Genomic DNA, 23,780 nt, shown 5'->3' on the forward strand with positions numbered 1-23,780 from the left:
TATCTTTTGTAACCCGGACTCCTTCCCATATATAAGGGGGGTCCGGGCGCCCCTAGGGGCATATGCTGATTTTTCTTGAATCATACAATCAATAATACACTCGGCGGATTCATCCCCGGACAGGAGTAGGGTATTACTTCTTTTATAAGAAGGCCTGAACCTGTATAAATCCTTTGTCTCCAAACCCATACACTTATCCAGCTTGATAGCCACCCCCTTTTATTATTGCCGAAATCTAGTTTCGACAGTTGGCGCGCCAGGTAGGGGCGGCGTCAAGCTTTTCGCCGATCAGTGCAATGGGTCTCGTCTCCGGCATCGACGACCTCGTCTTCCCTCCTGGGCAGACGTTTCGGTTCGGCAGCCTCGACTTCATCACCAGCAACTTCGGCAAGATTTCTCTCCTTGACTCGGAATCGGACCAGTCGGGAGAGAACCGGATCTCAACCCCGTTTGGATTCCCAAACGCGGCTGAAACCTACTTCAAGACCATCTCAATCGAGTCGGCTTCAAACCACTCGGCTGAGATCGCATCTTCTCCAACGACAACAGATCAAGAGGATGGGGCTTACCCACCAGTCCTGATGAAGCTCCCCGACGATTTAGCGGCCGTCTCCACCACGACAGCGTCTTCATCCCGTAGGCCTAGGCAGAAGTCGGCTTCAACACCGATTTCGCCTAGCTTCAGGGAAGTCGGCGTCATCCTCCAACCACTCGGCACGGTTTCGACGGATCAGCTGGATGACTACAACAGCTCTCCCACCGTCGACTCGCGCCCCACCGACATCGTGGAGTACGATGAGTTCAGCTCTCGCTACCACGACTTCGACGACTTCGACGACTTCGACGGAAGCCTAGATGATAACTACACCCCTCTCTACTTTGGCGTTTTCATGGCCAATAATGAGACGGAGGAGCAACGCCAAGCCCGGGAGACCGAAGAACGTCGCCGACTGGAGGAGGAGCATCAAGCACAAGAACAAGAACGGCTACGGCATGAGCAGCAGGACCGTGAGCGGATCGCCAAGGAGGCTGAGGATCGACGTCAGCGAGCTTTAGAAGCAGGGCGCCGAGCGCGTGATCTCATCGGCCAACAAGACGTCGAAGGGACACCGGTTTTCCGCACCCCTCAACAGAATGCGGTTGCCGCGATCACCCTTCTCGACACCCTCCTCAACCAAAACGAGCTCAATCGTTCCGACCACGTCGTCAACATCTTGAACCAGACGAAGACTATGATTGCGGCCTCGGTCCCAGTTAACTCCGAAAGCGTCCATACGCCGACTGGCAGCCGAGTTCCCCACTTCCGATCTCACGACTACCGTCATCCAAGCCTCAGCATCACCGGCGCGGGATCCAACCGCAGGAGCAGGGGTCACGACGAGCGGTCTGTTCACTCACCTCCCGACCTTCATAGGGAGCGCCGAGTGGAACGGCCTCGCTCACCACCTCGTCGCCGCCCCATCGATCTTCGCGACACAATCATACAGCGCCGAGCAGCTCGAGGCTACCATCGCTCACCGGATCGCCGCGACGACGACCTTGACGGAGTTGCAGCCTTCACCGACGACCTGCGTCGAGTGGATTGGCCAGCCGGCTTCAAACCGACTGGAATAGAGAAGTATGACGGCACCACTAACCCTGAATCGTGGCTTACCGTCTACGGTCTCGCAATCCGCGCAGCAGGAGGAGACAACAAGGCCATGGCGAACTATCTACCGGTGGCTTTAGCAGATTCCGCCCGATCTTGGCTCCATGGATTGCCCCGTGGTACGATCGGATCTTGGGCTGAATTACGCGACCACTTCATCGCCAACTTCCAAGGCACCTTCGAGCGTCCTGGCACACAATACGATCTTTACAACGTTATCCAGAAGTCCGGAGAATCCCTTCGAGAGTATATCCGACGATTTTCTGAACAACGTAACAAGATCTCCGACATCACCGACGACGTCATCATCGCCGCATTCACCAAAGGGATTCGCCACGAAGAATTGGTCGGCAAATTTGGGCGCAAACCTCCCAGAACAGTCAAGCTCATGTTTGAAAAAGCCAACGAGTACGCCAAAGCCGAAGACGCCGTCACCGCATCGAAGCAGTCGGGTCCCAGTTGGAAGCCGAAAAATACGCCGGCTACGGGAGGAGGTGGAAGTAACAATCATAAGGACCGCAAGCGTAAGCCTGAGGAACTTGTTGCAACCGCCGCTCACTCTTCTCGACAGCGTTCGCGCGTCAACACCTTCGACAAGATCATGAACTCCCAATGCCCGCATCATCCAAACTCCAACCACGTGGCCAAAGAGTGCTTCATCTACAAGCAGTTCGCGGAGCAATACACCAAGTCTACTCGGAAGAACTCCGACGAGGAACAAAGCACGTCAAGGAAGAAGGACGACGGCGACACCCCGGCTGGATTTCAAGACCACCGCAAGGAGCTCAACCATATCTTCGGCGGCCCCCTGGCTTATGAGTCTAAACGGAAGCAGAAGTTGACTGAACGGGAGATCAATGCTGTTCAGCCCGACACGCCCCAGTATCTTCGATGGTCAGAGATTGCAATCAAGTTTGACCGCTCGGATCATCCTGACCGAGTGGTCCACCCGGGGCGGTACCCCCTGGTACTAGACCCAGTGGTCCGTAATGTCAAGCTTCGCAGAACCCTCATTGATGGTGGCAGTGCACTCAATATCCTCTTCGCCAAGACCCTGGATGATATGCAGATTCCTCGCTCCGAGCTAAAACCAAGCAATGCGCCCTTTCACGGAGTAATTCCAGGATTATCCGCAACTCCACTCGGCCAGATCACCCTCCCAGTCACTTTTGGCACTCGGGAGAATTTCCGCACAGAGAACATCAGCTTTGAAGTCGCCGATTTCGAGACAGCATACCATGCCATACTCGGACGCCCGGCGTTAGCCAAGTTCATGGCCGTCCCGCACTACACTTACATGATGATGAAGATGCCTGGTCCCCGTGGAGTCCTATCCCTACGGAGCGACATCAAGCAAGCCGTCACATGCGACAAGGAGAGTTGCGACATGGCCCAAACCCGCGAGATGGCGTCTGCCCGAGAGGAAATCCGACTGGCTGCAACCACAGTGAGCGAAGGAGAAGTGCCCACTGCCAAGATTTCAAAAAGTGGAGAAACCGAAGCCGAGACTAAAAAGATTCCCTTAGATCCTTCTGATCCTACCAAAACTGCTGTAATAGGCGCCGAGTTAGATTGTAAATAGGAAAGCGCGCTCATCACCTTTCTTCAAAATAATAAAGATATCTTTGCGTGGAAACCTTCGGATATGCCCGGTATTCCCAGAGAGGTGATTGAGCACTCCTTACATGTCAAAGAAGACGCCAAGCCTATTAAACAACGACTCCGCCGATTTGCACAAGACAGGAAGGACGCGATCAAGGAGGAGTTAACCAAGCTGTTAGCAGCAGGCTTCATCAAAGAAGTCCTTCATCCCGACTGGCTGGCAAACCCGGTTCTAGTTCGGAAGAAAACAGGGCAATGGCGCATGTGTGTTGATTATACCGACCTCAACAAGTCTTGTCCCAAAGACCCTTTCGGGTTGCCTCGCATTGACCAGGTAGTTGACTCAACCGCCGGCTGCGAGCTTCTCAGTTTTCTGGATTGCTACTCGGGGTATCATCAGATCCGACTGAAGGAATCCGACTGCTTGAAGACTTCATTCATCACGCCTTTTGGGGCATACTGCTACGTCACCATGCCGTTTGGATTAAAAAACGCAGGAGCAACCTATCAACGCATGATCCAGAGATGCTTTTCAACACAGATCGGCCGCAACGTTGAAGCCTATGTGGATGACGTAGTCGTCAAGACCAAGCAAAAGGATGATCTGATCTTGGATCTAGAAGAGACCTTCGCGAGCATCCGCGCCTTCAGGATGAAGTTAAACCCTGAAAAATGCACCTTCGGAGTACCGTCAGGGAAGCTGCTTGGTTTTATGGTGTCTCATAGGGGCATCCAAGCCAACCCGGAGAAAGTTACTGCTATCCTCAACATGAAACCGCCAAGTACCCAGAAAGATGTTCAGAAGCTGACTGGATGCATGGCGGCGCTCAGCCGATTCGTTTCAAGACTTGGCGAGCGGGGGATGCCCTTCTTCAAGCTACTGAAGAAAACAGATAATTTCCAATGGGGACCCGAAGCACAGAAGGCCTTCGAAGATTTCAAACAACTCCTCACCAAGCCACCGGTCTTAGCCTCACCACATCCGCAGGAGCCGTTGTTGCTGTATGTATCAGCCACCTCCCAGGTCGTGAGCACAGTCTTGGTGGTCGAGCGTGAGGAAGAAGGCCATGTCCAGAAAGTTCAGCGACCAATCTACTTCGTCAGCGAGGTCCTGGCCGACTCCAAAACGAGGTACCCTCAGGTTCAGAAGCTGTTATATGGTATTTTAATTACTATCAGGAAGCTGTCTCACTACTTTCAAGGTCACTCGGTAACGGTGGTCACATCATTTCCACTTGGCGATGTACTGCACAACCGCGAAGCAAATGGGCGGATTGCTAAGTGGGCCTTGGAGTTGATGTCTTTGGACATATCATTCAAGCCCCGCACTTCAATCAAGTCTCAAGCGTTAGCTGATTTTGTCGCCGAGTGGACCGAGTGCCAAGAGGATACCCCCGTGGAGAAAATAGAGCACTGGACCATGCATTTTGACGGGTCAAAAAGACTTTCGGGCACTGGAGCTGGAGTGGTTTTAATTTCCCCGACTGGAGAAAGACTAAGTTATGTGCTTTGGATACATTTTTCGGCGTCTCACAACGTCGCCGAGTATGAAGCGCTCCTTCATGGGCTACGGATTGCAATTTCCCTAGGGATAAAGCGTCTAATTGTTCGAGGTGATTCACAGCTGGTTGTCAACCAAGTTATGAAAGAGTGGTCCTGCATTGACGACAACATGATGGCATATCGACAAGAGGTACGCAAACTGGAGGATAAGTTCGATGGACTTGAGCTCAGTCATGTTCTTCGACACAACAATGAAGCCGCCGATAGACTTGCGAACTTCGGATCCAAGCGCGAGGCAGCGCCCTCTGATGTTTTTGTCGAACACCTTTATACGCCGACGGTACCTCACAAAGATGCCACTCAAGTTACGGGCACCCATGATGTCGCTATGGTTGAAGCCGACTGGCGAGAGCCCTTCATACGATTTTTAACTTCTCAAGAGCTCCCTCAAGATAAAGATGAAGCCGAGCGGATTTCAAGGCGGAGCAAACTTTATGTTATGCACGAATCTGAGTTATACAAGAAAAGCCCTTCAGGAATTCTGCAACGCTGCGTATCTTTAGAGGAAGGGAGACAATTGCTGAAAGACATACATTCTGGGATATGCGGAAACCATGCTGCAGCACGCACCATTGTTGGCAAAGCTTACCGGCAGGGTTTTTTCTGGCCTACTGCAGTGTCCGACGCCGACAAAATTGTGCGCACATGTGAAGGTTGCCAATTTTTTGCCAGACAAATTCATCTACCAGCTCAAGAGTTGCAAACTATCCCGCTGTCTTGGCCGTTTGCGGTTTGGGGGCTCGACATGGTTGGCCCGTTTAAAAAGGCAATCGGCGGTTACACGCATCTCTTTGTGGCCATTGATAAATTTTCCAAGTGGATCGAAGCTAAGCCTGTTATCACGATTACAGCAGATAACGCTCGCGATTTCTTCATCAACATTGTGCACAGATTCGGAGTACCCAATCGGATCATCACTGATAATGGCACACAATTCACCGGCGGAGTTTTCAAGGACTTTTGTGAAGACTTTGGAATTAAGATTTGCTACGCCTCAGTAGCACACCCCATGAGCAATGGACAGGTGGAGCGAGCTAATGGCATGATACTTCAAGGGATTAAAGCGCGTGTCTTTGACCGGCTAAAACCCTATGCCGGCAAATGGGTGCAACAACTGCCATCGGTACTTTGGTCCTTGCGAACTACTCCCAGTCGGGCCACAGGCCAGTCACCTTTTTTCCTTGTCTATGGGGCAGAGGCAATGTTGCCGAGTGAAGTCGAATTTGAGTCTTTGCGCTTCCGTAATTTCCGAGAAGAACGCTACGAAGAAGACCGAGTGGACGACTTGCACCGACTGGAAGAGGTCCGCGAAGCAGCTTTGATTCAGTCAGCTCGGTACTTACAAGGGTTGCGACGTTATCACAATCGCAATGTTCGATCTCGTGCCTTTCTAGTCGGCGACCTGGTTTTACGGAAAATTCAAACCACACGAGATCGGCACAAGTTATCTCCTCTATGGGAAGGCCCATTTATTATCTCTGAAGTTACCCGGCCGGGTTCATATCGACTCAAGCGCGAAGACGGCACTCTCGTCGACAATTCTTGGAACATTGAACATCTTCGTCGTTTCTACGCTTAACTTTATCATTGTATTTCCCTATTTTGACTGTCAAACATCAAGTTTTCTCCTTGAAGTTGTCAGTCGGGGGCTATCATCATAATAATGGAGTGTGATTTTTTATCAATTCAGTTTGCTTACTTGGTTTATCATTGCCTTGTTTGGTTTTTCTACTTAGTTTGCGAGGACTGAAAGTTTTTAATAGCTTCTTTGGGTTTTAGGCTCAACAAAGCTTAGCAAAAACTTTTAAGAAATCAAAAACTTCGCAAGAATCATCAAGCACAGCATAAATACACCAGTATTGTACAAATTGAGCCTCCATGTATTACATTTACACTCAGTCAGAATCAGTTCTTTCATCATCAGAGTTATTATCGCTCGGCTGAAGGTCGCTGTTACGGAATTGTTCTACAACATCACTTGCGATCTTGTCAGCCGCACTCTGAGCATTACTGATAAGATCAAGGGCAGCTTCTTCACTTGTCCCGTCTGCAAATCCATCAATGGTGTCGACTTCAATTCTCGGGTACAAGGATTTTGTCATCGCCAAGGCCATGCCAGCTCCCATACTTCCAGCTTTCTTGATATTTTTGAAATATACTTCCGGAGCAACACTCAGCTTGTCAAATATTTCGGTTGCGTCGAGTGCACTCGGACCACCATTATTGAGGAACATGGCTTGGATAATTGGTGCAGCGGCGTTGGCGACGTTATCCCTTGCTCCTTCAAGCCTCTTGATCTTACCAACCAGGACGTCAAACTGAGCTTGAGATTTGATCTTGCGATCTGCAAAACACATTCATGATGAGCATCTGTTGCATTATAAGGAGAGAAGCTCAGATTGTTAGCTGGCGTTACCTTCGACTTCCTTCAACGCTGAGTCCCTTTGCGCAGCCAGTTCTGTCTTGTCTCTCTCCAGGGCTTCAATTTGCTTCGCCATCTGTTCCATCCTGGCGGCTTGCGCTGTTTGAAATCCAGATGGTTGAGGATGCAATTATGACAGTATAAATCAATGGAACAGATCTAGATGATTACCTTTTGATGAACCACTCAGCTCAAAGTTTGAATCCTGGAGCTGGGCGATTCGGTCCCTTAATTCTTTCTCTGTCTTTTTGGCGCACTCCTTGGCCTCATGCAGCTGGTCCCTAACTGCTTCTAGAGTTCCCAAATGAGGAACCAGCTTTTCCAAAGTTGTGGTCTTGGCCTCATTGCGAAGATGGATTCTCTGCATGATGGATCATGGTTCAGTTCTGCTAAAAAGAAAAACAAAGTTACCGAAGGCCGTCACTCGGAAGACTTACATTTACAATACGAGTGGCTTCTCCGAGCGCTTTCTTCAGCTGGCACACTTCTTCATCTTCTTTTTGACGGTTTATGACTATGCCGGCTGCTTGTGAGTTCTCGTCCCACCATTTGATCAAGATAGGAGGACGAGAGTCGTCGGTCGCCTTTATGCGAGGGATTTCTTCTTCGTCATCACCTGATGGTCCTGATGTGTTTCCAAGACATTAGACGGATACACTGAGGTTATTTAAATCGCCATTGTTTGAGAAGACAACTAACCTGAAGATGTACCTAGCTGAGCGTGAGGTGATCTTTGTTCTTTACCTGAAGACCCAGCTATCGAGTCGTTACCAGCCTCTGGTCCTTGCGAAGTCGTCGTCTGCGCTTCTGCTTCGGGGATCTCTTGATCAGGGCCTGCGTCCGACTGGTTTCCAGTCGGGGGCTCTTGAGTTGTTGCCGTTTCAGTTGTTGCCGACTGGTTTCCAGTCGGCGGCAGGTCACTTGGGTTGGCCCTATCGCCCGAAGCATGGGCGCCAGTCGGCTGGCTTTCAGCAGTCGGCTGGTTTTCAGCAGTCGGCTCGGGGTCCTTGGATATATCTTGTTCTGTCATGGCAGGATCGGGGTCTTTTCCAGATGGATCTATATCAGATGGTTTCCTGCAAAGTGTTCTTTCAGTATTCAGCATCATTTTCATGAGCATGACATGCCGAAGCGGAATCATATCGAGAGGTATAATACCTGGAAGATGTTCTGATCTTTGGCATTGCACGGCCAGCCAGTTTTTTCCTGGGCATGGTACGCTTTGGGGGTTTATTAGGCGAGCCCTTATCCCCAGATTTATCATCATCGCCTTCATCATCATCAAGTATCAGCTTTCTTTTGCGAGGACCTGTTTGACCAGCCAATTTGGAGGTCTGAGGTTGCGGATCTGGTCTGATCGTTGGTCCTCCACCTCCCTGAGCGGTGTGTTGGCGAGGAGACCGGCGCTGAGAGACTGGTGGATCTGACTTCATCAATGCATATTCCTGCACAAGATGCTTCCATAGTTAGTCAACTCAGCATGAAGATAAAATTATGTTTTGGCCATAGATTGAGGATTTCAGATGCATACCTGCGGAGGCGGATTGAACGCATTATATGGCACTACTGGCAGCTGATGAGAGTAGCTGACTACAATTGCATTTGAGAAGATTTTATACATCCTCTCCTTCATGATTTTGAAATCCAGGGAGTCTGGTTCTTCACGGTTGGGATCATGTTTGCCGTCGAACTCGAATGCTGTGCGGGATCTTTCCTTGATTGGCGCCAGTCGGCATTTGATGAAGTGCCGAGTGATTTGCTCTCCTTGTAAGCCTTGTTCTTTAAGATTTAACATACGATCCAACAACTCCAAGGCTTGTACTGCTTCATCTCCGATTGGAAGAGAGTTCCAAGTATCTTGGTACATTGGAGGAAGACAAGAGTACCCGGGAAGAGCAGGTTCAGGATTCTGAACATAGAACCAGTTTGCATGCCATCCTTTGTTCGAAGTCTTGAAGGGCATTGAGAAGTATTTTTGGCTCAGAGTTCCCCTTAGTTGGAATCCTGCCCCCCCGACTACACATGGTTTGTTCTTGTTTGGTTGGGGCTTGAGGAAGAAGATCCGACGGAATAGGGCAAAGTGAGGTTTGATCCCCAAAAAGGCTTCACAAGCATGGACGAAATTGGCGATATGCACTATGGAATTCGGGTTTAGGTGATGCAAGCTGATTCCATAGAAATTCAAGATCCCGCGGAAAAATTTTGAGGTCGGAAGAGCAAAACCGCCGTAGAAGAAATGCGAGAAGACCACAATCTCATGAGTATCCGGAGACGGGAAAGCCTCACCGTGCGCTGGTCGCCACCCGATGATCTCCTTGGCAGGGAGAACGCCGTGCGCCACCATCTCCTTAAGATTCTCTTCTGTTACGTCGGATGACGCCCATTGGCCTTCGAAGCTTTCTCTCTCTTCCGCCATTGGTTTCACTCAAATGTGTTGATTTGATTTGAGGGATGGCTTGGGAGAGGTGAGGGATTGAGGCGGTGGATCACGGGAAGGATTTTGATGCACTTTTCGGAGGTGGATTTGGCCGGAGTTGTGAACCCTAGTTCGCCGGCGCAGCTTTGCACTGTAGCAGGGAGTGGGGAAAATGGCGAGAGTTCCGGCGGGGAAGACGAAGCGTCGCTTGGATATCGGATTTTTTCAGTTAAGGGTATCGGAGGTGCTAATGGGCCTAGGCCTGAACAGTACTTCAGCCCAATAATTTTAACAGCGTGGCCCATTGTGTTCCTTAGGGACTTAGGCATATTTTGCTTTGGCGATATTATGCGCACAACAGTGTTGCCCAATGCTGATCAAATCCTTTTTATGCGGTCATATAATTCTTTGGAATTATTGCAATGCAAATTAAAAAGGTGCCCGACAGAAAGGCGTTATGCTGTTTTTGCAGGCTTTTTTAGGCTACAAAAGCTGTTTGGGTTAACTAGGAATGACTTGTTTTTACTATAGTCATTTCCTTGGCGTGTTATATGCCTGTTTTCATGGTAAATAGTCATGGCCTAGGCTATTCGACTTATTTATTACCATAATCTTCATAATACTTGATGGGTAATCTTTAGAGTTTTTATTCGGATGCCTGTCAAGTGTGTTCATTCGTGAACCTTTTAGAGTGTAAACCACTCGGATTTCTTTTATTGTGGCTATAAATCAGTCGGCTAGCATGCCTATTTAGGCGCCGCATATGCTTTTGTCATATAATGCACAATTGCGTTATTATTTTGTCATTCAACTATATGTTTAGTTTGTTAACTAATCACATAGTTGGGGGCTACACCTAATTAGGTGCATCTATTCGATGCACCATATTCTTTATCTTTTCGCCCTTTACAGTCCACTCGGCAGATTTTGGCTTGAAGAGCTTGAAGTACTCGGATTATTATCTTTGAGAAGGCTACGATGGTCGACTGCAAAGGACTCGGGGGCTACTGTGGAGATCATGGGTATCCCATATCTACACGGCGATGGTATTCGAACTGGGTACAGGATACCTAATGTAGATAGAATATCTTATTTGTATCTTGGGTTTGTTTCTTAACTTGTGTATCAAGGAAACACCCTGAAACTTAGTCGGTTACGACTGTATCTTACCTATATTTTCATATTCCGTTAGGGATATAGATTATCTTTTGTAACCCGGACTCCTTCCCATATATAAGGGGGGTCCGGGCGCCCCTAGGGGCATATGCTGATTTTTCTTGAATCATACAATCAATAATACACTCGGCGGATTCATCCCCGGACAGGAGTAGGGTATTACTTCTTTTATAAGAAGGCCTGAACCTGTATAAATCCTTTGTCTCCAAACCCATACACTTATCCAGCTTGATAGCCACCCCCTTTTATTATTGCCGAAATCTAGTTTCGACAACGATGGAAGAAATATAGAGATATAGGCATGCATAAAGTGAAAGTTACTGAAAGATACATGGAGGGGACGGGATGGGGGTGAGAATGCTCCTCGCGTGCGGTGGCAAAAGGGATACTCAAATGTACCTGCTCGATCCTGATCTTAATTACCTGGCTTGATCGTGATGCTCATAATCTCTTTTAGAGAGTACTCGATTTGAGTTATCTATAAGTTTATAAAAAAATATAACAACACTTTTCATATAAAACAAATATATATATTATCAAAAAAATATTTAATGTTATATTAATAAAATAATTTAGTTTTGTAGATATTACTATTTTTTCTATCAACTTAGTCAAATTTAAAGAAGTTTGATAATAAAAAAAAATCAAAATGATTTATAATATGAAACGAAGGGAGTAGTAAATAGTAATTACGTGGAAATACGCACATATCGTGTGGTTCTATGCATACATACAATATGCTTGGTTTGATATACGTAACACCCTAAAAATTAGACCGACAAAAATCTAAACTCCAAAAATATGGGCATTCAAAAACTCTTTTTGAATAAATTGTATCATGCCGATTTTGTTCGATTATTTTATTGGAATTTGATTTCGGAGTTTATAAATCGCGAATAATGGATAATTAACTAGGAATAAACCCTAAAAGTAAATTGACAAAGTAAATAATTTAAGTGCAAGTTAAAATAAGATTTAAATGAGTAAAATATTATTACGACCATATTTGTATCAATTAAATTTAAATGTGATGGAATAAGAATTAACCCTAATTAAATTCGAATAAATTAAAAATAATAAAATAAAATATGGGTAGTGATAAACTAGGTTAGAGCAAAACAAATACTGTGTAATCTCGATTTGTGCAAGAATTAGAAATATTTGGGCAAGATTTAAATAGGAAGAACAACCAAATTGGAAAAATAATAAAAAGGCACTGTTCATTGCCCCATAGGTGCTCGATCGCGTCCCCTAACCCTAAACCCCCTCCCCTGCCGCGCGCCTCGTGCCCCGAGCCGCCGCGCGCCGTCGCCATCACCGCCTGCTGCCGCGCGCCACGCGCCCCAAGCCGCCGCGCGCCGTCGCCCTCGCCGCTGCCACGCCGCGCGCCGTCGCCATCGCTGCTGCCGCGCCGCGCGCCCCAAGCTGCGCCGCGCGCTCGCGCCTCGCGCCCCACGCCGCGCAGCCCACCGTCCCGTCGCCGTCGCCCTCGCGTCGCCGTCGCCGCGCGCACGTCCTATCGCAGCATCGCGCCGCACGCCACCACTGCCGCGCCGTCGTCGTCGCCGTCCCGTCGCCGCGTGCGCATCCCATCGCCGCCTCGCGCCGCGCGCCGCCGCTGCCGCCCGCCCGTCGCCGCGCCGTCGCTCGCGCCGCGCAGCCGTCGCATCGCCTCGCGCCGCGCGCCCCCACCTCGCGCCCCGCGCCGCCGTCGCGTCACCACCCTCCCCTCTCCCCTCTTCCCCTTATCTCTCCCCCCTCCCCTATATAAGCTCCACTATTCCCTACTCTCCCCCTCCATCCTCACCTTCTCTCCTCTACCCACTCCACCGCGCCGCCGCCTCCACGCCGCCGCGCCATCGCTTTGAGCCACCGCGCCGCCTGCGCCGCCGTCGTCCGCGTCGCCGCCGCTGTCGGTAGGCCCCCCCTTTTTTTTCGTTCCGCTGCCGTGCCGCCGGGGAGCATGAGCCGAGAGAGAGGGAGGGAGAAAGAAGCCGGGAGGAGAGAAAAGAGAGAAGAGAGAGAGAAAAGAAAAGAAAAGAGAGAAGAGAGAGAGAAAAGAAAAGAAAAGAAAAGAGAGAAGAGAGAGAGAAAAGAAAAGAAAAGAAAAGAAGGAAGAGAAAAAGAAAAGAAAAGAAAAGGAAAAGAAAAGGGGGAAAAGAGAAGGAAATAAATAGGAAAATTAGGGGAAATTTAGTATACTTAAAATATTAGAATTTAAGTATAGGATTAATGAAAATATAGTATTTGCAAAATAATGCTATAATCATAGATGTATTTAAAAACTAAACAATTAGGTGAATTTGATAGATTATTGTAGATTATTTTTAATGATCTCTACAAATGATCAATTCGCGGTAGGAATTTAGATTTGATTAGAAAATAAATAATTTTGTTGAGACCCTAGGAAATAATTAATTTAGGATAAATGACCCAACCATTCGAATGAAAATGGTTCCACAAATCTTGTTGTCAACTAAAAAAAATGATACGCGTTCGGCTTTTGTGTGAATTATTTGGATTTTGTTTGAATTCTAATTGAATTCAAATTGTTCTTTCGCACGTAATTATAGAGACCGAGGGAGCCGCGGATCCGGGTGAAGGCCAAGACCCGCAAGACCTTGAGCAAGGCAAGTCATCACTATTCTTTGATCACGTTGATCTCAATTGCGAAATTAATTTTTGTTTACAAATAAGATTGCATGCAATGATGAACATCCTATTTGTAATTATGCCATGCCTTGATTATTGATCACCTATAAATCCTTGTAACCATGATTACGTATGAGTCCCTAGTCGATTATGACACTTGCTTAGAAATACTACTTTAGAATCTTGCATACTCATATTTATCAAATATTATATGCTTGGGCAATTACCTTTGGGGAGGTAATTGAGATGCGGCATGTGGAGACATGAGCGCCACATTGCCATGATAATGATAACATGATTTGTGAAATTAGGAAAGAAAACTAAACACTTGTTTTAGACCGGGGCGGACGGTGGATTTGGGTGGTATCCGGGAAAGGCTAGTACCGTCCCCGGTCAATTAAGGACCGAGCCATGAAGTTAAGTACGAAACGACCCCGTACAACCACACTTCTCGAATGGGGATAGACCTAGCGGAGTAAATAGCCGAGCGGAGGCAGTATCCATGCATAGTGGTTTCTCATGTGTAAGGCAGGGGCTCTACAATGGTGTCGCTATTGTTAGGACTGCCATGTGATGAGTTGAACCTAATTATAACTTAATACGTGGGTGTGAATTTTTCCTTCCCGGGTGCGCCAGAACTCCTCTCACTGCTAGAAACTGTGTACGCATAGAGTGCATGAGGATGCAAAGTTCATGGAGCGGGTACTGCCAATGCGAGGCTATCGAAAAGCTTTGCCGTGACGTGTCTCATGTGTTGAGACAAGGCTCATGTGTTGGGCAGTCACGGAGTGTGGGTAAAGTGTACATCCACTGCAGTGTGAGTAAACCAAATCTATTCGAATAGTCGTGCTCGCGGTTATTGAGCACCGGGACATGTATTACACTTGGCTAGACTCTAAATTCTTAACTTGTGTGGGATGGGTTATTGCATAATGAATTTTTATGCTGTTGGAGCCACTTCCTGATAAGGGGGAAGGTGGGCATCCTCAGAAAATCATAACGACTCAATGGCGGGAAGCTATCCTTGGGATCACAATGGATGGTGGACAGAACCGTCGTTGTTTAAAAACAAACACTGCTACTAAAATTTGATCAGTCAATGCTAGGTCTTAGGCTTGTGAAAAGAATTACAAAATTTGCTTTGCGCAAAAGAACCATAGCCATCCTTTGAAATACCCCTATCATATGCATTGTTGATGTGGTGGCTTGCTGAGTATGGTTGGTACTCACCCTTGCAAATATAAACTTAATCAGAGGCGGGAGATGAAGCTTCGGAGGATCCCTATGCCTACTACCAGGAGGGAGATGAAGACGATGGCGCTCAGTAGGTCTTAGTACGGTCGTTGCGTGTGGCAATGGCATGCCGCTGCCTTAATTCCGCTGCCTTATCTATTTCTGCTTTTGGATGTATTCCGGACCGCTCGGTCCGATGATTTAAGACAACTAGGAAGGTAGCCCGTGCATTCGCGCGGGCATGCATCATAGGATGCATTGCTTATATAAATTTTTATCCTATTTGTGAACTTTATGCCATATAATATTTAATTGTCCTTTAAGAAATTTTCTATAATCTTCTTCATCATCTAAAATAAGACAAATTTAGTATATTTAGAAAACATATCTACAATTTAAATGCAATTTAAAAGGTAGGTATTTCTTTAGGGGATAACTATTTTTCTATCAAATCTGAAAAATACTTTAATTGCTATCAAAAGTGTTTTAATTGTACCATCTAGCTAGCAATTCTTTTATTTGGTTTATGTTGATGCAATTTAATTATTTCTTACATATGAATAAGCCAGAGATGATATACATGTATCCTAGGTCTCGTTTCCCTATGATATCTGTGATCTATTATACTTTTTGAAATGAAAAACCTAATCAACTTGACCCTTAAAAAAATAAATTTAATAGTAAGAAATATAACTTCTAAACCAACTATGTACTGTAACCTTAGTATGTTGCTTATGTTTGCAATAATATGCGAAGAAATTCATAATACTATGGCATACGATAGAGAAAAAAATCATTAATCTAAGCACTTAATTAAAAAATTGATGCGATGCAAGAAAAATCATTAATATCTAAGACAAAAGAATGAAGCAAAATAAGTTATAAGATTTTCACCAATTAGTTCAATTCATGTAGATCAAATTGGCATTTATTTTTCTATTTTATGTTTTGTTTTATACAAGTCAACACGAATGCGCGGCCATGCATCGTAGGTTGGATTTGAGAAGCTTATAAGGATAGAATATCACCGGAGAAAATTTACGACACTTTAAAAGTATGATATATTCACAATTTTTTTTGTTAGTATTGCTTATATAATTTTAACCTATTAGTTACCTTTATACCATATCATATTCAAACAATTTCTATAAGCAATTATTTATAATCTTCTTCATCATCTAAATAGAAGGTAGACTTATTTTATTTAGAAAACATGCCTACCAAATTAAATGTAAAGTAAGCAAGGTGCTTTTTTGTCTTTTAATTGGATTACTGATGTTAGCTAGGTCGCCCATTGTTTATTGAGTATTGGGTACAACATGAGGCTACACTACATTCATGGGTTTGTAATATGATTGCATAGTTTGAGAGATAATCCATCTGTGAACATTTCATTTAGAGTGTGTGCGAGACTCCACATAGCCTATTATGAATACGATTAGATGGTTAAATATAATTGTGTAATAATTATTTTTTGAATGCGATGTATCATAAATACATGGTTGTATAATATATGTAGGAGGAGGACCCGTAAGATATAATATGACATAATAGTAAAGCGAATAGCCAACATGGTCTTGAATTGTTGATTTGATTAAAAAAAAACTAAAGCTGCTCAAGTGTATCTTAAATTAAACGTATAGATCGTCTAAAAATAATTGTTTATTTACAGCACCAAGATCACTCCTATTGTAAATCCCTAGCGCTTGCACGTTCACACCTAAATCAGTCTCCGTGAGAAATAGATCTAATAATTTATGATGATAAATTATGGTACATGTATATCGTGTATTTAGAAAAAAAAATCAGGAACTGGATGCATGCATCAATCAAGCACACGAAGGCCATATATAATTATCCTACCTAGTGTCAATGATAAACCAAGCAATCAAATAAATAAGTTGAAGCTACCAGATGTAATTGTCCACATACATGCATGTGGATCCGGGATAGAAGGGTGATGGGGGATTTAGTTTTGATCCAATGGTCAATAGTATTGGGTCCACCGTTTTAAATGAAAATAGAAAATTGACGGTTAGTTATTTTTCTTAGAATTTTCTTTAAATTATTAGAGCGCCACGTGGCGGTATAGGAGCGTTTGTAGGAGTCCACATGACAGCTTAAGAGTGTTTATAGGAAGTTTAATTGACTTTTAGTATATAATAGATAGATGATAAATAGATAAAAATCAAACATATAATTTAAAAGTTATGGCTGTATGAAATTTATTATCATAAAATTTTATCTCAAACTGCTATACATACAAAGAAGGGAGAAAAGGGGAGTGAAGCAGAGGTTAGAGATTGGTTGGATTTATTACTATTCGGCAAGCAAATTAATATACACGCAGAGATCACATGTACGTATGCATAGGAGTGTGAATATCAAAAGTGAATAGTGAATTAATCATCAAGGCTTCCACATGTCTTGCAAGGAGGCTAGGACGAGCAGGAGAAGGGTGTCCACTGTACAGGTTGATCGATCGATCGATCAGAGATCAACATGTTGATCGATCACCCTGCCCTCGCGGGAGCCCGGGTCATAGCGGTTCCAGAGGCGCTTGGTTCACGCACAGCTCGCTGGTTTGTTTTAATCTCAACCAAATCAACGGCTTGGAATATAGGACTCACCGAGTTAAAGGAAAATTAAGGGATAGATTTTATTAACGCCACGTGTCAGCTTAAGAGCGTTTTGAGGATTGCCACATGGCAGCGTTGGAGTGTTTTAAGGAAGTTTAATGGACTTTTAGTATATAATAGATAGATAGATAGATAGATAGAAGATAGATAGATAGATAATAGAAGATAATAGATGCCTGCGGGCTTATGATGTAATAATTAGCACTAGACTCTCGTGTATGTGCATTTGGTATTTCAGGTATGAACTCGTGTATACCAGACTACTTGATCTTGGGAAATGGTATTGTTTACACGAATGATTCCTGTTATCAAAACGGGGGTCCATATATTGGAAGAGCGTGTGTAGCTAAATAATCATCCATAGCTATCTTTATTAAAAATTGAAAATTACTCTACTAGTGAATAGTTGCATTTATCTTATCCAATGATAACCATTTTCCATTTTTTTTTTCTGGCGGCTTCCACCAGGGTTGTGTGGGGGAGAGGGCGGCAACGTGTGCGGTGAAGCGGAGCGAGGCTATAGAGATGATGTGGTGGCGTGCAGGCGTGGAGACGACGTGACACGCAGCTGTGGATGAGCCGACCAACATGGCCGGCGGTGGCAGGACGACGGCGCGGTGACAGCCGGGCGGCAATAGGACGACAATGGGCACACAACAAGAAGAAGGCCGGCAGCGTGGGAGGTCGGTGTGGGCAACAGCAGGGAGGCACGAGACATTATGAAATCACCTTCGATCCAATACCCTTCAATGTGAATATTATGAAATTCTACTCCACGAAAACTCCCCAAAAAAAATTGGCACTCAAATACAGCTCCAAGAGTCAAGAATCCAAACTGAAATATCATCCATTTAATTCCTCACTTTTTATACCAAAAAACACATTTTTTTTCCTTTATTGCTTCATGTTTTTTGAGTTAAAGATAAGCAACCTGAGCAGAGGAGAGGAGCTTTGATCGAAATGCATCTTTACAGGGGTAGCCCGGCCCGATAAGGCTTTGTTGGGCCGGGCCAGTAAGGAGATTACTCTCACCGGCCCAGCAAGCGAAATGCTTCCGGTCCAAGTCCAACACGCACCCACCTCACCCTTTGCTGCGGTCTCTCTCTCTCTCTCTCGGCTTCTTCCTCCTTGCGCGCAGCCTCGATTCTCGACTTTTCTTGCTGTGGGGAGAAGAATCGCGATTGCGCGAGGGGATTTCTTGCTGCTCGGAGATGCCGCGGATTCCGCTGATCAAGTTCCCCAAGAGGAATCTCAAGATCCCATCCCCACCCCCACCAGGTGCTGCTCTCTTTCTTCTTCCCCCCAATTCCAATCCTTTCTTTTCTTGTTTTTTTTTTTTTCTGTTCTAGGTTTATAGTGGGGGCATGATGTGTCGTTCGGGATCTAAATCCCTTTGATTTTCTTCTTCCTGCAGCGGCGCAACCTGCAGATCAGCACGCGTCCCTCTTGTCCCGATTGGGTAAGTGGAAGAAATGATGATTCTTTGAATCCGCGAGCAGTTGGTGCTTGTTTTGAATTTCGCCCTGTTTTGGGTAGTGATTTGTGTGGGTATGCCTTGTCGTGCCTCCTTGACCTGGGGTTGATTGATATGGGTAATGTATGGTTGCTGGTAGTGGCGAACGCAGGATTAAAATTTTAGGGGGGTGCTATGAAAGAAACACAAGGCTAGCGCCTAAAGTGAAACCCGATAGGGAAACCATATTTCGAATCAAGATTACACATGAATTGCATATGAACATACCAAATAATGCAAAATAAATTAAAGAAAGTACTTGGTAATACGAAGCATGGTCTTATAGACTAATGAAACATGCAAAGAGCTATTTGTATATTAGTATTGTCAAACTCACTGATGAGTTTAAAATACTACTTCAGAGTTTTGTAAATATAAGAACCGAAGCACCAAATGGTAGATCAAAAAATAAAACTGAGTGCGTTCCTCATAACCAACTAACCAAGATATAACATGCCTGAGCTCAACTAACCAAGCAACATGTACAGGAGTGATGGTTTGCATGCACAAACTGTGATCCTGCAGTCTAGCTGTGTGGCTACATGTATGCATATAGGTGAACCAACGGGAAGGACTGCAGTAGGGGATGCTCCGGCCCCCTTTGCCCCCCCTGCTGCGTCCGTCCCTTTGCTCGTGTAGATGTGGTTTCACGATAGATCTGAGCTTAGTCCGGAGTAATGTTTTGTGGCTTATGGTTCAAACGGAAGATATTCTTGTGTTGATTCTTGTTTGCCATCTAGAACATACATTATATGGGATTCGGAAACACTGGACAGAGATGAATTTCCAATAATTTAATGAAGAAGGTTTTTTTAATCTTTTGTCATGACTATCCAGTTATGCCATTCAGATGCAACACGGCTGCTGGTTAATTTGATCTGTTCAGCTAATTGTTTACTAGTGACATTTTTTCTGCGGACAGTTGTTTTATTGACCTATTTACTACATTTGTTAACATTACATTGATTTCTGCATTTCTTTTATTGGACCAAATTTCTCAAAACTACAATTACTTTGGCAAAACTAATACAAAAGTACAGGTTTAAACTGCTGTGTGCCTGTATCGCAGAACTAAATATTCCCAATTGAATTTATCAAAAAACCAGGTTTAAGACAATATTAAAAAATTACAGTTTAAGTCACAATATATCAAAACATTAGGTTTAGCACTGACTCTTTCCAAAAACTATATATTATAAAAGTTCCACAAGGATAATGTTTTTAGAGCAGAATCTCTAAAATCTGTATTTTTGTGATAAATCTGTGCTAATTAAGTCTTGTGGTAACTTCGATGTTAGATGTGTAGTTTTATGTTACTATGGCTTAAATATGTAGTTTTGTGATATTTTGTCATAGCATTTACAGATATATGACATTTACTTTTATGTTCGTAGACCTGGATGTGCTGAGGTAGAATAATTAGAAACCTCCACCACCTACATATGCACCCCACCACCACCACCTTCTTCAATTCTCTATGGCACGCTTTCTCGTTTGGAGACCATGCCTTGCTGGCTGATTTGGCTACTCTTTTCTTTTCCAGAGCCTGTCAACCACACCATATTTTTATTTTTCTCATTTTCGCAGGATAGAATATTATGCTTCTTCTATACTGTGATAGTGTGATGTTTCCTCAGTGTATGATTGCCAAATGTCATTTGGATAGCTGTGCTGTTGTCCCATGGACAATACAGGTGCTGGTGCATTGGGATCGACGAATTTCTGTCCACAAGCTATTCATTTTAGTTCAACTTTACCTTTTTCTATGTTTGTTATTTTGCTTGGATATGAACAACATATATTGATTTACTGAATGGAAATATTCTACTGATCGGTCGTTTCATAATTCTGATGGAAAAATGTGTTCATAACATTTTCAGGAGTTAAATCAGAGGCACCATCTTCTTCCGGGGAGATTAAAAATTACCGCTTTAGATCAGATGTGCCTTCCCCACCTTCTTATACGGCTGTTGGAGGGCCAGCTTCACTCCTTCCTAAACGCAAGCCACTGTCAGAGGAAGAAATTGAGGCTATCATGGTATGTACTTGTTCTTAAGTATGTCATTTGCAAATGCTTGCAAACAAACTTTATAACTTGGACAACTTATTTGTGCAAACATCAAAATTTTCTCATGTGAAAGTGACATCAGTAGATTTCTCATGAAAAGTGCTTTCATGCACTATATTTATGATTTTTCCATGACATAATTTGAAAAAACAAAAAAGTAGTAGTCAAATTTCTGCATTGATTATCATATTACCGTGATGCTGTCTCAATGGCAAGAAAAGCAATGGAGAGACTATGGTAGTACTCCCTCCGGTTCCATAATTCTTGACGTTTAGGACAATGACACGGTCTCCAAAATATATCTTTGACTTTGTTTTCCTATTATAATATATGCAATAAATAAATGCATGTTTACTTTTCTTATAGTATTTTGAAAGACAAATCTATATATGTTGTTCTAGTTCCTTTAAACTAAATATTTTGAAAGTTATTGATAATCAAAGTTACAAAAATTTGGCCACAATCTTGTCCAAAACGTCAATAATTATGGAACCGGAGGGAGTATTCATAGAAAAAATATATTATAACACTAAAGCCTGTAAATAGTTAGTTTTATGGTTATTGTTGAGGTGTATGGTAACATTTTGCTTTAGGAAATACTATACATAAGAACTGCGACAACACTAAGGCCTGTAAAATATATAGGCTAGATTGTTCAGATTTAAATTCAAGAAGAGAACTAACTTAGCTACTGGAATATATCAATAAATGCTTTATGCGAGCAAAACTGTTAGTAAACTTATCTCGACAAAGAAAATTCTTCAAACATCTAGATGTTTTTTCCATTTATACAGAAATGGCATACTCCACGAGAAATGCATATGTTCCCTTCGAACTAGATATGCCAGCAACCAAAAGTGATAGATCCAAGTTAAATTACGGATTTACAGATGGAATGTCCAGAACTACTGTTTAATCTGCACCCATGTGTGAGTTTAAGTTATTGAAGTGCATCCATTATCCACTGGGGAACTCTTGGACAATTTACAAACATAGGTCTTATCTTCAAACTAAACCCCGTCACTGTCAGTAATCCTCCGCTCATATCATTTATAGATTGGATTTGATGTGTTTTGCACTTGTTGACAGGAGTCAGAGGCTTAGTGTACTCACCAATGTATCCCAAAATATTTCTCATATTTGTTTCATCAATGCATTGTTCTCCATGATGGCATTCAAAGTTTTCTCATCAACTGTATATTCACATAAGCCTCCTCTAACAGGAGTTTCAATCTAAGGCTTTGGTTCTTTTCTGCAGCATCTCATGCATCATCCTCTTGCACAAATGCTACATCATGCGTTCATCATCACTTTGAGTATTATCACCTCAAATGCTCTCTACCTTCCTTTGACACACCTCTGTAATACATGCATAATATTTCACACTATTATGCTGTATATGTAGTTATATATATATATTTTTCTGTAGCTTTGATGCATGATAATTTTGAATAGCGTTGTTAAGGATCCATCATTCAACTCTTCAATATTGTTATCCTGTACAATTATTTTGTATTTTGGTTCTGCTGTTTGTTCTACAGCTTTACGAACTATGTTCTATTCTAACAGGACAATTTGTATTTGTATTTTTTTTTTTGCAGCAAGGTGGTATCTACTGATATTGCATCCGATGAATAAGATACCAAACCTTTTAAATGGGGTCACTAGAGCCATGTCGATATGGACCTTTTCGTTGTACTCCCTTTTTGGTGTCAGGAAGCAGCTGCCCTGATACTCCTTTTTTTGAGTATTGCCAAAATGACCAATTCGTGAAAACTGAACATGCAATGCATCGGTTGTTTGCCAAAATACATTGATCATGGAGTTATGCCATGCAACTCAACTAATTGTCTTATTCCATTGCTCCAAATGTTCTGAGACATTTGTGCTCATCCATGCTGCTTCAGCAATTAATGCTTTCATCAAAATATCGTGTATCTGCCAGTTGGACGAAATGATGCTCCTATATTAACGATAGATAATTTATAAGCACACAAAATAGTCATTAATTAGACAGGCTTTGATGTGCTTCTCTTTTTCGCTGGTGGGGGCCTTCGCTGTCCCAGTGCCGTGTAAGTAAGTAATCCCATGTGATGGACATATGAATAGCTCTCATTAATAGTTCTGATAATTCTTTGTTTGCACGTTTTTCCTTCTTTTTTTCCCCCTGTTGGTATGGTGTAATGGTCTCCACATGGTCACATGCTCTGTTGGAACTTGGAAGGATTTAGGTGACTATCGGTTTTCTATTTTGTTTCCGTAGATTCTAACTCGAAGGTCCATTTGAAACAAGAAAAACACATGATTTGTGGTATGCATGATGCGTGCATGAAATTCAATGTTACAGGAATTGTTCACTTGGGTTGCTCGTGTGCATAATAGGGAGGTACATGGATTTGGAGAGTTGCATGAAGGATTTCCATGAGATTGTGCTTTGCCCCCATGTTAATGCCAGTTATAAGAGTGGGGATAGTTGTATGGCAGTAATTCTGGATTAGTTGGGAATGAGCATTTGAACAATTACATATGTTACACTTGGACGAAGAGATTAGCACTCTTAGGGGCTTATGTCTTCCCCAAGTTATTTTTTCCAATTACAAGGAAGATGCACACACACTATATGGATTGGGTAGTGGCAGCTCCAGGAATTTTCGTTGCGTGGTTCTATCTCATACTTTGAAATTGCGTAATATCAAAATTGCATCTATTTTATCAAAAATCTTCGGAGGATTTGAAAGATGGGATACTCCTATGCCAAAATGGATGATGATCAAAGGACCATCCTAAAAATACCTCTAGAATAGGCACTGGGATTGAGACTGATAAAAGTTACTCCCACCGTTTCCAA

At 43.9% G+C, this 23,780-nt stretch overlaps 2 protein-coding genes across 2 annotated transcripts; one reads left to right on the top strand and one right to left on the bottom strand.

The window, feature by feature from the left end:
- Positions 1-6,708: 6,708 nt before the first annotated feature.
- Positions 6,709-9,651, bottom strand: LOC136357021 (uncharacterized). The gene is made up of 8 exons (XM_066311745.1): positions 9,522-9,651; positions 8,767-8,825; positions 8,394-8,680; positions 7,935-8,311; positions 7,684-7,860; positions 7,230-7,334; positions 7,023-7,157; positions 6,709-6,860 (listed from the first exon to the last, which is right to left on the bottom strand). The coding sequence occupies exons 1-8, from the start codon at positions 9,649-9,651 to the stop codon at positions 6,709-6,711; spliced, it is 1,422 nt and encodes a 473-aa protein (XP_066167842.1).
- Positions 9,652-18,466: 8,815 nt separating this feature from the next.
- Positions 18,467-22,787, top strand: LOC4341199 (uncharacterized). The gene is made up of 4 exons (XM_015785889.3): positions 18,467-18,629; positions 18,766-18,810; positions 20,745-20,902; positions 22,534-22,787. Exons 1-4 carry the CDS (start codon positions 18,563-18,565, stop codon positions 22,549-22,551), a joined length of 288 nt encoding a protein of 95 aa, XP_015641375.1. The 5' UTR covers positions 18,467-18,562; the 3' UTR covers positions 22,552-22,787.
- Positions 22,788-23,780: the final 993 nt, after the last annotated feature.

Source organism: Oryza sativa, chromosome 6 (assembly GCF_034140825.1).
Source record: "Oryza sativa Japonica Group chromosome 6, ASM3414082v1".
Lineage (NCBI taxonomy): Eukaryota > Viridiplantae > Streptophyta > Magnoliopsida > Poales > Poaceae > Oryza > Oryza sativa.